Source organism: Zeus faber, assembly GCF_960531495.2.
Source record: "Zeus faber genome assembly, chromosome: 13".
NCBI classification, from domain to species: Eukaryota; Metazoa; Chordata; class Actinopteri; order Zeiformes; family Zeidae; genus Zeus; species Zeus faber.
In genome coordinates, this window is record NC_137198.1 from 20,205,951 (window position 1) to 20,221,999 (window position 16,049).

Consider the following 16,049-nt stretch of genomic DNA (forward strand, 5'->3'; position numbering starts at 1 on the left):
GCTCCTTCCATAACAAACATGGCGGCCCCCGTGTGGCGGTCACGCCGCGTGAATGTTGATTCGATTGTGGAAGATTGACCTTGCAATTCGGGAAAAATGCTCAGTCTTACAATACGGGAGGTTAGTGCGATTATATTACCATTGTTTTGGGTTCAGCAGTTTTGCTTTGCATCACACGTACGTCATTTTTCAATTGACTGAGAGTGAAACGAGCGACGCAGCCTGTTCCAGGACCAGCTTTGCCATTCTGCTCAGTCTGGAGGGGACTTGTTCATTCCTGTGACCTAAACAATGAAATCAATTGTTTTAAATTTAATAAATCCACGCTCATTTACTGAAATGATGGTGTGTGCGTTGTATATAGAGGATACATCTACGAGTAGGTTTAGAAAACTGACTGAATTTACTACTTTTGGATGTAGAAGCATATTAGATAGATTCGATTAGATTCAACTAATTGTTATTACACAAAGCACGTAACCAGGAGGAGCCGGGGACTAGATAGATAGATTGATAGATAGATAGATTGATAGATATATAAACTTTGGGAGAAAATCAATTTTTTGACATGGACCTTTTACCTCGTCCCAGTCAGCAGTTGGAATAATACATGGATATAAATATGATTCAACTTTCTCGTTATAGTGTACCATGAACATTCTGTCACAGGAGAGAAAAACAACACTTCTAACATGAGCAAAAAAAAACCTAAGTTGTTTTGTTATCTGAATAGCGAGATCCTCACCCTGTTCTTCGGTGATGACAGATAAGCCTCACGGCCGATGCCTAAGAGTCGACCGCCGTGTGATCACGTGTCATTTCGCAGGTGTCTCTGGCACTGAGGGAGGGGAAGATCTCACCGACGGAGCTATCTCGAAAGTGTTTGAACCGCATCAGGAAAACCCGACACCTAAACGCCTACATCACTGTGACGGAGGAGCTGGCACTGAAACAGGCTCAAGAGGCAGACAGTAGATACCTCCAAGGTACTGGTGCTTGTGTTTGGCCTTGTGTGAGAGTAACAGGGTGTATTTTGGATAAATGCGTATGTGATAAGGTTTTGATGTACTCCTCCAGGTGCCCCCAAAGGCCTTTTAGACGGAATCCCCTTCACCGTCAAGGATAACTTCTGCACGGAGAACATCAAGACCACATGTGCTTCAAGGATGCTCAAAGGTCTTGTGTTGGGGGTTAATTTTACCCCAACATTAGATTTTCTCAGAGCTAAATTATAATTATCTCTCGGGGTTATGGCTTACGTTGTCCTCATATGTGTTACAGACTACACCCCTCCATACCATGCTACAGTGGTCCAGAAGCTCCTTGACCAGGGGGCAATTCTCCTCGGGAAGACCAACATGGATGAGTTTGCTATGGGGTGAGGCTGTGGGTCAAAGTATGGATCCTCATGGAACATCGGTTTGGAGTCCTGTGTCTGCTATTTGGAGTATTTCTGGCTTGTTCCGGTTTTCTCTCCAGATCAGGCAGCACCGATGGGGCATTCGGTCCAGTCAGGAATCCCTGGAGCTACACTACCCTGTACAGGGAGCAGGCAGGATCGGGTGATGCAGACCTTGAGTGGGTCGTGACCGGAGGAAGCTCTGGAGGCAGCGCTGCCGCCGTGGCCTCGCTCAGCAGTTTCCTGTAAGAGAGCAGTGATCACTTAGGATGTCAAAAGTGTTTTAATTTTTTTTAAATTAATGTTAAAAAATTAATGTTTTTAATGCTCTTCTTATTAATTATAATATTATTATAATTATTATTAATATAATAATAATATACATTATTAAAATGGTGATTATTATTTATTATAGTATATTATTAATATTATTGATGATAATTATTATAATAATAACAATAGTAATATTAATAATAATAATAATAATAATAATACTTAATAATAACCTGATATAACCATATACCAATATATATATATATATATATATAGAAAAAAAGTCAATATGCAATTAACCTAAAAGTAAAGGTTAAAAACTTACAATAGCAATATACAAAGCAATATACAATGAACCTATTAATAAACAATAAACATTTTTTTAATTAACAATTAAAAATGAACCTAAAAAATAAACAAGAAAAAAATGGCAATATACAATACAATATACAAATATTAAGCCTAAAATATGTACAATACAATACAAAAGAAAACCTTTGTATCAACAATTTACATTCTGATAGAAAAAAAAAAATCTGTACAAGGTTAAGTATGGAAGGTTTGGGATTTGTATGTAAAAAGCAATGAGTTGTGTTGCAGGAGTACAGTCTTATAAATCATCTCCTGAGTCTTAAGATAAACCCACGCTCTGTGTTTCCCTGGCAGTGCGTTGGGCTCAGACACCGGCGGCTCCACCCGAAACCCGGGGGCGCTGTGCGGCGTGGTGGCCCTCAAACCCTCCTACGGCCTTGTGTCCCGGCACGGCCTCATCCCCCTTGTGAACTCCATGGACGTTCCCGGTATCATGACGCGCAGCGCTGAGGACGCAGCCCTCGTCCTGGGTAGTGGGACACAAGTTTGTCTTGTGTGTGTGTGTGTGTGTGTGTGTGTGTGTGTGTGTGTGTGTGTGTGTGTGTGTGTGTGTGTGTGTGTGTGTGTGTGTGTGTGTGTGTGTATTCTGTGATCGTCTTTAGTGTAAAATTCAGACTCTGATTGTGTCCTGACCGGGGGAGGTTACATAAGAGTATAACAGTTATATAATATATTTTGGTGTAGGCATCCTCCAAGGCCGCGACGTCAGAGACTCGACCACAGTCGATGTCCCCTGGCCACACGCAGAGCTCCCCAAGGGCTTTGACGTCCACAACCTCTGTGTCGGCATCCCAAAGGTAGATTCACTGACTATGCTTTTCATACACAGTGTATTTTTTCTACTTTTGTTAGGTTTTATAATTTTTCTTGTTAATCATACGCTATCGTACACCACCAATTTTTCCAGTTTTTATCTACATTTACACAGTTTATTGTCTCAGTGTACTCTGAAATGAAAGCATAGAACAAATAAACAATTGGAGATTCAAAAAAAAAAAGTGGAATTGTTTTGTTTAACAAAATTGCATCTACATTTATTAGCAGCCAAGTAAAAGTACAAGTAGCCACCTTTTGCAGATATAACAGCCGAACGCACTCTCGGCATTCTTCCTACAATGGAAATCAAATATTGTTGGGAAAGTTCTTCCCAAAACTGTTGCAGAAGTTCCCACAAATGTGTTGCATTTATAGGTTGCCATGCTTTCACCCTTCTGTCAAATTTATTCTAAAACAACTTGATGGGGTTTAAGTCTGGATACTGTGTTCTCCATGCCATGATTTGAAGCCTACAGTCTTGTTATTGTCTTCTCGGGTAGTTGTGGCATAGTTTGGAGGTACGTTTTTGACCATTATCTTGCTGTAGGATGAACCCCTGACCAACTCGGCGTTGACCAGAGGGCATTGCATGGCGCTGCAAAATGCTGCGGTAGCCCTTTAGGTCCAGGGTGCCAGTCACCTTCTGCAAGTCGCTTAAAACGGAGACTTGCTCACTTGGACCGGTGTTAAACTGTGCTCGAAGCCTCTGTTCTGTGAGCCGCCTATCAGGCAAGCTGTTGGCTCTGAAACGTATTTTCTGATTCTGTTGTGACTTTGGGTCTGCCAGCTCTCCTCCTGTCAAGGTTTCCTCCAGTTTCCAGTTGTCTTTTGCTGGCGTAGGAGACTGTACTAACTGACACCTTGGCTTTATGTCTTTGCCCTCTCTCCTCTTACTTTGCCATTTCTCTACGGGAAAATACCTACACCTTTTAAGGGCTATAATGGTCTGTCTGTCTTCCTTTGTTAATTGCCCTTTTCGCACCATTATGATAGCAATATACTACTTCCTGCAGTGCAATATTATCAAATTAATGCTTCCGAGGGTGTAATAATAGTGTGTTCCAACACTGCTTTCATAGAGACAGACAGTAATTCACCAACACCTGTAGGAATTGTTTGCATCAACTTTTAAGGCTTAAAAACTTCCATTGCTGCAGAACAGCTTGAAGTTGTTAACCCATTACTTGTTCCCTGAAAAAGGCCTTTTTACTTTAACTCTTAAATTTTCATTATTTTTCAGTTTTTGGTAACCTAAGCTTTTTTTAAGCTCTGGAAGTTTACCGCTTACCTTTGTACCATTTCAGGTTATTCACAGGACTTAAACTACTTAAATTTCAATAAAAAAAGGAAAAATGGGGGTGTTCTAAAACTTTTGACCGGTAGTGTTTATTTGCAAATGTATTTTATTGTTTATTTTGATTGTTTATTTTTACTTTTTAGGTGTATTGCCTTTTGTTAAATCTTCCTATTTTTCATTCAAGTCAAGCTTCACAGGCCCACATTTCACAAAGGTTTAGGGTTATTGTATATTGCCAATTTTTTGATTTATTTATTTTTATTTTAATGTTTCAATTTTTAGGCTTATTTTTTCACTCTGCAGATGAAAAATATCTATTTTTCTAATCTTTCTGTGTTTGCTGTGCTGTTTCCCTGTCAAATATGCCAGAATATAATTATATCACATGCACAAAGTGTTATTCTAGAAGCATCCGTTAAACAGTAAGTATATGATATTTGAGACTTTGCATATTTGAGGCATTTTCTGAACATCCCTTTAAAATATATTTTCCACGTGTTCCGTTCGTTTTCAACATTGAACTATTTCCCGAATCAAAGCCGAAACGTATTAATCTGTCCGTCTGTTTGTCACCCCAGGAGTACCACGCCCCGGGGCTCTCGCCGGAGACACTCGCGCAGTGGAGCCGCGTGGCCGACCTGTTGGAGAGCGCCGGCGCTCGCGTGCTTCCCGTATCCCTGCCCCACACCCAGCACTCCATCGTCTGCTACCACGTGCTGTGCAACGCTGAGGTGGCGTCCAACATGGCGCGCTTTGACGGCCTGGAGTACGGTACGGAACAGTGGGTTTCCTATTGATATCTCATCATAATCGCAATCAGAATCTGTTTATTCGGACAAGTACATTTTCATATCCAAAGGGTTTTGTCTCGCTGTTGGGGAAAATTCAAAATACCTATTTTTTATGGTCGAATAATCGGTGGGTGGTATGAGCGAATAATCGAATATTTGGATGTGGTGAACAAAGGATTTGTTGGTAGAACCTATTAAACGACTCAGAAAAACTAAACTACCCACACTAAAGTCGTGAACGAATGGTTGACTAATTGAATATTCGACTCATCCCTAGTTACTGTACAGACAACTAACATAAAAAAGCTAAGCAGGCAATCAAATACAAAATATACAGAATATACAAATTGTGTTCTATTGACAGGATAAATTAAATTATAAAGTCTGTGGGTATAAAATATAAATTACGATGGGATATTTCTATACAGGGTGAATAAATATGCATACAAGAAGGGTCATATTAGTATGGTTACTACTAAATTATAACAGTGCTATTACAAGGCTGGATTTAGCCTTTTTAACTGTGGACTTCTTGGCCTTTTTGTCCTCTTCAGGCCACCGTAGCGGCGTAGACAGCTCCACGGAGGCCATGTACACCACCACACGGCACGAGGGCTTCAACGATGTGGTGCGCGGGCGGATCCTGTCGGGGAACTACTTTCTGCTCAGACAGTAGGATGAGTCCTTCGGGCCTTTTGGGACATCTGGGCAGTATTGAGTGCGTAATTCTATAAGCTTTGAATTGACTTGTCTGGGCCTCATCTCGCAGGAACTACGAGCACTACTTTGTGAAGGCCCAGCAGGTCCGCCGTCTGATCAGCGAGGACTTCCGGGCGGTGTTTGGCTCGGGCGTGGACATGCTGCTTACCCCCACCACCCTGGCGGACGCCGCGCGCTACTCCGACTTCACGCAGGAGGACAACCGCACCCGCAGCGCCCAGGAGGACGTCTTCACACAGCCTGTCAACATAGCGGGTAAGGCATCTACTCCTCCTACGGTATATGTACTGTACATATTTATAGAACGCTCAATACAAGCCATTGGAAATCCCTCGGGGTAGTTCAGAATAATGACAAAAGATCAAGATTTATAGCTCCCAGACAGGAAAGTGGGTCACTGAACGAAATGAATGATCCATAGAAGAATAAAGGCTAAAGAAAATGCACTAGATTAGTATGATCGTGTGAATAAATGGTTTCAGCACTATTTTATTTAAAGTGTTAATCTGTAAGAATGTCTGTGTTGGGTGTATTACAGAAGTCCCAGAATTCCATTTGAAACGATTTATTTTTTCAGCCAATTCGATCTTTGCATTCTCGCCGGGAAAGGCGCACTCCGCCACCAAAAATGGAAACAGCATATAGAGGATGTCTAACTCAAATACATAGAATAGCTGTTTCTTATAAAGTGCCGGCGTATGTATAGTGCCAAATAATCTCTTGAACTTGAACTTGAACTTGACTTAATAAAGTATAACATTTGGGAATTATTCAACAAAATAATCGAACCGATTGACACTTTAAACTTAAGTAAATTGTGCAGAGTGAATGTTCACTTTTACTCTTTAAAGCTGGAATGGAAAGCCAAATTTGCTCAATTTAAGGTGTCATTTCAGTTTGAGAGCCATAGTTTCACCTGTTCTCAATATCCAGACTAACTTTTTACTTTGACCTTGACATTTATCTTATCCTCCTCTCTGGCCCAGGTCTGCCGGCCGTTTCCATACCGACGGCACTGTCGAGCCGGGGCCTTCCTATCGGCCTGCAGCTCATCGGCCCTGCCTTCCAGGAGAGGAAGCTGCTCGCGGCCGCCCGATGGATAGAGCAGCGGGTCTGCTTTCCCTCCATTCGTTACCAAGACGACGACAACGTGGCCGATGACAGCGAAAGTGACGGGGTGGTCAAGAAACAGGGGAAGAGTTCAGCTGCATGAAGAGAACTACAAATATCATGTGAACAACACAACCTCTTCATATATATATATATATATATATATATATATATATATATATATACTTTTTTTTACATGTGTGCAAAATGGACATTTATTACAGACAAAATGCATCTGTTTATATTATATAAAATAATGTAAAATTATTGTAAATTATTATATCATTGAACATCATGTCGAGAAAATAAATATAAATGAGCTGATTTTGGTGAATTATTTTGAATAAATTATTAAAATGAAATGAAATGTATTTTAAAGTATTTTAGTTAGTATTAAAAGCCATTGCGTTTATTATTGTTATTATTATTTACATTTATTATTTTTATTTCTTTATTTATTATTATTATTATTTTAAGGGGTCCATCCAGAGTTTTATTATTTTCCTTTGCACTTTTTGGGCTAGAAGTGTCCAGAACAGGACGACTGCTGTAGCTACGGATGGGGTTGAGGTGTCGTTAGAACTGGGACGTCCCAGACACCGCGTAGTTCAAGTTTCACCGAAATCAATCCACATACGAAGCGGGAATTAGGGAAAAACCGACTAAATCTGACCGAAAGTAGCGAACTTTCGTATATCACCGACGCGCCAACGTTAGAAAACCTGGTGGTGCGAGATGAGTTTGTGGAGTAAGACACTTTGTGACATCATCATCCAATTCGCTATAAATGTGCAGGTTCTGGCTAAGAACGGAATGAAATTTCACAGTACGGTATTTTCACGGTATTTATCCTCCCTTTGTTTTCTGTATATTTAATCAATAAACTGTGTATATTAAAAAATAAAAACTCATAGTAACTCAAGGCTCTTGTCGGGGCTTTCAATTTCACAGAAGAGGCAAAATAAGGACAAAATCAAAATACGATTTATTTGCAAAATTGAAAATGTAAACTTGAATCTGCCGCTCCACGGTAGCAGACGGCCAAATGCTGTAATTATCCATCCAATGAGTAGTTTCCCGAAGTCACGTTCTGTCATGTTTGTTTGCACTCGCTCCCATACGCGCGCACAAGTAACATAAAGCACCCTGCCGTAAACTATTGGCGTAAAGCAGTTCTGCAGCTGCTGCTGTGGACAAGGGGTGGCAGAACGCATCTGCTAAGGTTAGGGTGAATTTAATTTTACATCTTCGATTTTGCACTATAAATCTATACCGTGGGCACGGTATTACAGGGTAAGGCTTACGGTTCAGAACCGAGGTTGCTTGTTACTGCGGTAAACCGCTACATCCGTAGTGCGTGGCTCATCATCATTACAAACTGTGAGCCATGCTGCGTTCGAAGGAACCTCGCTTAGTCGTAATGCTGACACAAAGACGAGCGACGTTCCATGGGAACTTGAAAAATTGTAATTGGTGTCGATAATTGACCCTGTGTATCGCTACCTGCAGCTGTATCTATTATTATTATTAATATTAATATTATTATTATATACTCTTATTTTCAAATTTCTTTATTTGAAAATGTAATTCTGAATTCTACAAGCTGAATAATATCGATTGACAGAATAAATTATTTTAATTTATTTTGACATCTGCTGTTTTTCAGATTTTATTTTTTTTACCATTGTAATATTTGGGCATTTTTTCCCACCTTCCCACCTGTAATTCCACAGGTTTTGCACTGGAGCGGATTGTGAGGAAACACCAAAAGTACAACTAGCCTTTGTATCTCCCGGTGTGTCGAATCTGAACTATTAATTTGAAGAATTTAGACTACCTCGTTATTAAATCCTTGGAGACATGGTTCAATATGCAAGTGCAAATGAAACGGACCTAAAGGAAAAAAGACTTAACCTTAAATGCCTATTTCAAGCACCTGAGGTTGAATCCACTCAACTAATTAAGGTATTTGGACATGGAGCCTAAACTGATCTGCTCCCGTGTCCCACAATAACATCTCCTCTCAGGTGACACTCTCAACCCCTTGATTTGGACCAAGGATAAAAGGCGGAACATGACTTGGCCGTCTTTCCATTTTGCAGTTTGCTATTGATGCACTGAAGGAACAATGGGTGAATAAGTAACCGGGACAAACACGGAAGAAGAATTCCTGAATGATCCAAAGCAGTGTCAGGATGAATCACACGGTGGAAATTAGAGACCAACCCATACAAAGATTAACCCGTAGGTTACTCAAAAAAGAAAAGGTAAAAGATGGTGGCACACCAACAGATGAGCTGATAAGGAAAGCAGAGCACCAGGTGGAGACCTCTGGCTCCTTTGCTCGGTCCTTATGTGTATATGGATGCCATGTATTCTTCTTCCAGCATTCATTTGTTATTTCAAATCAAATACGGTCAAAAATAACGTGTGTTTCCATTTTAAGTGTATTGGCCATACTCTAAGTCATTTCTCAGATTGGTAAGCTTACGTTTTGAACGTCTCATTTTTGGATAAAGTATGTTCAGTCATGGATGTAGTCACTGGGGAGTGAAAACGTGTCCATTGGGGTGGGATGGATGGACAGACAGACAGATGGACATATAGACAGATAGATAGATGGACAGATAGATGGATTGATAGATGGATACTTTCAGCTTTGATCCAAAAACAGGAAAAAATAATAATGCAATGAAATGAAAAATACAAAAAAAGGAAATGGCAGTAAATGGAAAATGTGGAAATTACAGCTGACCGTACACAATAAAATATGACAACATGCACTAAACCTAATAATAAGCAACAAAATATAACTAACAATAAATTCATAAAAAATGTAATTCAATTAAATTAAATTAAATTTAACTAATAAAAATATTAGTGACCCCCCCAAAAAAATCTTAATTTTGGAAAAATGTGGTCATATAGAATAACTAATGAAATAAACCTGACTTGAACCAGAAAGATGAACCTAAAGGTAAGAAGAAAAAATAACTCAAATATTATTTCTAAAAGAGAGAGAAAGAGTGAGTGAGAGGGGGAGGGAGAGAGGGAGGATGTGCTCAGCAAAGTCTGAGCAGAGCGACTACACTTTCACACTTCGCAAACCGCAGCCTTTTTTTCTTTCTCTTTTTTGAGGGGGTTTGTCCGTCCCTAAGTCACACAAGGAGGAAAACTATATTCATTTCTGTAGCACTCAGGGAAGTCCACCAGACCAACAACTACATTTGTCCCCAAGCCCATTTACACCTTGTCTTATGAACCCTCTCCATCAGCTGGCTCTGCAGCAGGAAGCCTGAGATGGCCCATCTCTTCTCGATAGGATTTTACTGTACGATGGAGATAACAGTAATAGCTTTGTGTGCCATCGTTTGACGTCGGAGATCTATGCAAACTGCAAAGCGTTTGAGGTTGCATGATAAGATGGTGGCCGTTGACCCGCTCGATCTGTAAACAGGTAGATAAAACCCAAAGTGACGTGTTTCCTCCTGAGTCATTCCATGAGATGGGTGCCATTTGGCCTTCTTATCCTAAAATGGCAGCCACAACAAAAATATACTCAGGGTTAAATTCATTAGCTAATCGTTTGCAGTAAAAAAAAAAAGTGTATGTTTTGTTAAAAAATATGACAAGCAATTCGTTGAAATACTGGATTGTCTTGTATTGTCGCATGTGTGTTATCCAGTTTTATAGAATAAAGGAAATGTATTGGGGTTTTTTTTCCCTTGGCTTCAACAATGACAACAAATAAAATGAAGTAAACAATCCATTGATTGTGCTCGGTAAACCAATGATCCTGGATTGAGGAAAATAATTGAAATATTCAAAACGTTGACACCAAAGTAAACACATGCTTGATGCACCTGTGTCTGACCAAAAGCAGCTTCAAATGGAACTAAAGGATAAGATCAGACAGATAGATGGATGGATGGATGGATACATACATACATACATACATACATACATACATACATTCTTTATTCACCCTCAGACGGAAAATGCGGTGTCACAGCAGCTCACATGAGAAAATAGGCAATAATAATAGTCAAACTGTAAGAATAAAAATATGAAAAATATTACAGGAGAACACTAAAAATAAACCATAAATCTGAAAAATAAGCCTAAAAATAGATGATGAATATGACAATATACAATAAACCCAATGCTTAATAATAAACAATAAAAATAAAGCATAAAATAAACAATAAAACAGAAAAATAAATTATACAAAATCTGGCAATATACAATAGTCCTCAAAATAAACAAGATAGAAAAATGTGTATATGTGATGTTTATCTATATATAAACATTATCTATAACACTGTACCACCAAATGTATGTATGCTTTGACTTATCAAGTACAAAAAAAAAAAAAAACTCATTTGGTTGAATTTGTGTGTCTGTGCGTGAGAAACTCAAGTTACATAATTCAGACAGAGACAGTCTGTGAACATGTCATCACCCTCTCATTTTAGACACAGGACTAAGTGTGAAATCTGTTGTGGGCGTGTGGCAAAGCACATGGCTCAACCACGATGAGCCACATTGTCCATCGTCCGCCTAAACGGTACATAACAGCGGTACGCTGTTATTGACAGGCCCCTACCGTCCCTCAGTCAGAAAGACAGGGTCTGTACTTTGACGCAGAGAGGTCACAACTGCTGGTGCTCCCCAGTAGTTCTTACAGAATCTCGTCTCTATACGAGCAAGAGTAAAGGAAACCAAGATAGACACGTTTAAGAATAAAACCACAATCAAACTGAAAAAAAACGGAGAAGTCTGTTGGTTTTAGCACTGGTCTACCTGCTGCCAGGCGGGTGGAGCCATCGGGATCAGAGACAAGGCAGGAGTGTTTTGGAGTGTTTTCCATGTACATGCTGACAATTTTGCAATGATTGTTCTGTTTTTTTATGCAAAAGTCTTTGCTCCCCTGAATTTGAAAAGCAAATCCCGCACGCCTTGATACTGCTTCATTCAAAACGAATGCAAAAAAGAGGTGACATAACGATGTAAACTGAGGTGTCTGATGGGTAAACGACGCTGGCAACTGATTCTGTCCTGAGGTTACACCTCGGCTTTTTTTTTTTTTTTTTTTTACACAGTGAAGTAAATTACATTGTAACAGCATTGACATAAGATGCCCTGGAAATCGACCAGATATGTTTTCAGCATGCAAATTTAGCCTCGATAATAATCATTTAAAGCTTGCACAGCGAAGGCTCAATGATGGAAAAAAAAAAGAGGCATAGCTGTTTAGTTCCTAAAATGTTCCAGCAATGTTGACGGTCTCCGTAAACTGCCCTGACAACACGAAGGACGACGTCCAAACGTACCCGATTTAAAGACGTTCCCGCATATTACTGTGAGTGAGTTTTTGGTTAGTTTCGACAACGCTTATCGAGCGCTTTCGAAGGGGAAGTTTCGACTGAAGGGGTGGCGGTGGTGGTGGCGGCGGGGGTTGGAATGCAGACTCCAGCTCCAGCGACCTTGAGGGGTCGTCAGGTAGCGTCCGTTCGGCTCAGGGATGAGAGCCGAGCCACGGAGTGAGTCCCTGGAACGTCTCCTGGCCGCAAGCCCGACAGTCACAGAAAACATCCCTCTGCTCCCTTCAAGCAGTCGTTGTCCCCAAATGTATTCCATGGAACCCTCCTCCTACCTCCTGGTGGCTACCCACCCCTCTCTTCCCCTTGCCAAACCTCTTATCTTGGGTTTAAATTTCAGGTGGAGAGAAGGACGGGGGCGGGGGGGGGGGTTGGAGTGGTTCTGCACCGGTGACCAACTACAAGGAGGCGGCGGGGGGGGGGGGGGGGGTAGCCTTATCTCAGCCCACTGGCATGAAGGTCTCACGGACACGATATGTACACGTTTGACCGTCTTTGCGTCAGACACGTCATCTGAGATATGGAAGAACTGGCACTGGAGGACAAGTTAATTACAGATTAAGGTGAGGAAAGAACATGCACACCCCCCCCCCCCAAAGGTCTCGTGGCTCTGGACCGAGTCCAACTCTGGAGGAGATAAGATGACCTGGACAATGGATCCATTGTCATGTGATTAGGGCGGGATGCAATTCCCACACAGATGAAGGGGAGGTGGGTAAGTGTTTGTATAGGTGTGTATGTTTGGTTGAGGATGGGGGGGGGGGGTCCAGGTGAATTCCACAAGTCACCCACAAAAGAGCCCTTTCTAGTGCCAAAGCCGAGGGAAGGCCAGTCCGCAGCCTTTCAATTGTTCCTTGTCTCAGTCAACCGACTTGTTTGTTCCCCTCTGAGAGCCTGTCCTTGGATGATAACGCCCCCCAAAAAGGTACATGGTAGGCAGGGATGTCTGGTTTAAGTGGCTTTGTTGGCAGTTCTGAGTTGAGTTGTCGACTTCCGGAACGTTTGCAGACTGTCCTACCTTCCGGCAAACACAAAATGGAACAGTGCAGATTTACCAGGTCACATTGAATTGAAAAAGAAAAATCGGCGGTAACTCCCAGAGCAATGGGTGCGGTCCCCTTAGGGCGAGACCAGATTAGAAGGGCCTACAGTAGAAGATGAACCTCGGTTGAGCCAAATAAGCCCAGATGCAAGCGATCAGATTGAGTCTAAAAATATGTGCGGTGCCGCAGCGCCAGACACCTTTTTGCGTCAAGTAGGTCAATGCACATTAAAGGTTGCGTGCCGTTGAGGCAGGCAGCTGCACATGGGCCTCTAGCCCAAAAATGATGTGCAGGGAGATCTTGATGGGAAGGGGCGTAACACCTAAAGTGGCCTTAAATTTTAGGCAAGCAAAAGGTGCTTTTCCTAGCACAGAGACCACAAAAAAAAAAAAAAAAAAAACATGTCTGAAAGTTAAATTTTTATTTCACAACCATATCAAAGCTTTATTTATCACACTAAATCTAAAAAAAAAAAAAAAAAAATCAATAGGGCATTTACAATCAAAGACAGCGCTGGAATTTTGCAATACAAAAGAGTTAAACAGGTCGGCCATTTTAAAGCTTCTCACATCACGACAGTTAAAGCGCAGCGAGCAGAGCTGCGCCACAGGAACATTGTCACGACAAGGCGCCTCCAACAACCAACGTTGATATCCCAGGCAGTCTTTAACGATGGCAGTCTAAAACGACCCCATGCAATAGTGGAAGAAAGGGACAGACAGCACAGAAGGGGGGGGGGGGGGGGGCAATCGAGGTGCATCCGAGGCCGGTAACTACAACTGCAGTGTTTTTTTGGGGGGGGGTGGGGCCGAGTCCACAGCAGCCTCAACACTGCCTCCCCTCCCCCAAAGCCACTTCAAGGAGAGGGCTGCACACCAATGCACCTGCAGGACTTGCGCCTGGAACACGGAAGCCCCGTCCGTCCATCCAGCCGCAGTGACTACCCAGTCCCGGGGGAGGGTCAGTATTTGGGGAGGAGCAGGAATCCAAGTAGCAGCAGGGCAGGGAGCACCAGGGCACTGGCGTCGCATCGCATGCACCCTCCCTTGGGCGAGTCGGTGAGGGATGTGGTAAGGGTGGAGGCGGCAGTCACGGTGGTGGCGCTGGAATAGCCCACAGTCCCGTTCACAGGCGGGTCGGTCGTGTTATATGCCAGGGCCTGATTTACATGAAAAAAAAGTTTTAATGACACTTAAATCTCTAGTAATGAAAATATGACATTTCTGTTGATACGGTTGATTTTCTAAACTACCGTCAACATTAAAAAGGTTCATGATGAACATCGCAGTCCCATCGAATGAGTCTAGGGACTTTCACGTGGTACACCAACAAGTCGGCCTCCTGGTGTTAAGGTGGCACCGCACAGTTCAGATTGTAAGGAAAGTGAGATAAATCAATTCATTTATGTACACTTACTCATTATGTGCTACATAGCGGTCAAACGCACAGATTCCAAGACCTGCATTATATATCAGTTGCCCTTTCCAGTGAATTGCCGGGCGGACACATAAAACAGTTAATGTCATGAACTTATTGTAGAGTTTGATAAAACTAGTAGTGCCCAAACACGAATCCAGAACAGCTGCTCCATTTTAAGCGAGGAGCATCAGAAGCATTTTTCCGGGCGACTTTTTTTTTTTTTTTTTTAAGTTACTTAACCGTTCAGACTTTTCCCCCCCAAGTCACCGAAAGAAACAGAATGAAATATACAAAATGAAAATGTGGACGGAACGATCCGCTCACACAAGAAATCATATTGAATAAGTCAAAATAAGTAAGTATAGAGCCCACTTCGTTAAAAAAAAACAACAAAAAAAAAAAACCCCACTAACTTCTGAAGCGAACGGCACACTGAACAATCCAGAATTTTGGGAAAAGCGCCTTTGGGAAATAAGAGGAAAAAAAAAAAAAATCACCTGTGACGACAGAAGCAGCGCAAGGAGGACTGCGGCGCACACGGAGCTCATCGTGTTCATGTCTGTTCCCGTTTCTCAGCGGAGCGCGAAGGACGAGCGCACCTCCCGCAGCTGCACGCTTATATAGAGGAACGGTGCGTGACGTCACACATTAGGCGCTCCCGTGACCGCCTCTCCTAAAAAAAAAAAAAAAAAAAAAAAAGCCACCCGTTGTTGCACTTTAAACGAAACCGATACGTTCAAATAAAATACAATAAAAAAAAAAAAATAACGTTGTAATTGTATGGATTTATTATGATTGCTACTGTACCAGAAAAAAAAAAAAAAAAAAAAAAAGTTGTTAAAAGGTGCAAAAACGAACAGCTTTGACCAATTATTGACGCGGGCCTTGGACAACTTCAAAGAAGCTTTACGTTCCCCCGAAAACAAATACATGAGCAAATGAAATGAATAAAAAAAGAAGAAGAATAAGTTCCACCTCACGGTACCTTCGGATCACTTGACTTCACGGATTCCTTTTTTGGGAAGTTCTCTCGATCTCTCGATTTTCGCGCACCGACAGGGACACCGGACGAGTGCGACCCCCCCCCCCCCCACCGCCCAGTCGTTCGTGTTTCTATGTTTATGAATGCCTTTATTCGGTTAATATACATGTATCTTTTTTTGGGGGGGGGGGTTGTTAAGACAATTGAGCTTTTTTTATGCCAATGCACTACAACGGACCCTCACCGAGACAAACACGTGGTACATGAATACGTACTCGGCAGAATGAACTGATTCTTCAATCGAAGTCATTCGAACCGCTTTTCGCTCTGAGCAATGACAGAAAGGAACGGCGACACCCAGTGGCGACATTGTGCAATTAACGAGTGGTAAGATATTGTCCCTCTCCCCTTGCCGTAGTCCGTCTCGGCCCAGTACTTCCGGGACA

The 16,049-nt window shown here is 41.8% G+C and overlaps 1 protein-coding gene across 1 annotated transcript; it reads left to right on the forward strand.

Moving 5' to 3' along the window:
- The first annotated feature begins 10 nt into the window (after positions 1 to 10).
- On the forward strand, positions 11 to 7,628 carry qrsl1 (glutaminyl-tRNA amidotransferase subunit QRSL1). Its single transcript, XM_080012274.1, has 11 exons — positions 11 to 120; positions 827 to 986; positions 1,078 to 1,176; positions 1,282 to 1,378; positions 1,480 to 1,644; positions 2,339 to 2,514; positions 2,729 to 2,841; positions 4,736 to 4,928; positions 5,503 to 5,620; positions 5,718 to 5,923; positions 6,655 to 7,628. The coding sequence occupies exons 1-11, from the start codon at positions 97 to 99 to the stop codon at positions 6,879 to 6,881; spliced, it is 1,578 nt and encodes a 525-aa protein (XP_079868400.1). The 5' UTR covers positions 11 to 96; the 3' UTR covers positions 6,882 to 7,628.
- Positions 7,629 to 16,049: the final 8,421 nt, after the last annotated feature.

Coding starts and splice junctions, on each gene's coding strand:
- qrsl1 (XM_080012274.1), top strand. CDS start 97: ATGCTCAGTCTTACAATACGGGAG. Junction 1,645..2,338: donor GCCTCGCTCAGCAGTTTCCT/GTAAGAGAGCAG, acceptor TTTCCCTGGCAG/TGCGTTGGGCTCAGACACCG. Junction 5,621..5,717: donor AACTACTTTCTGCTCAGACA/GTAGGATGAGTC, acceptor CTCATCTCGCAG/GAACTACGAGCACTACTTTG.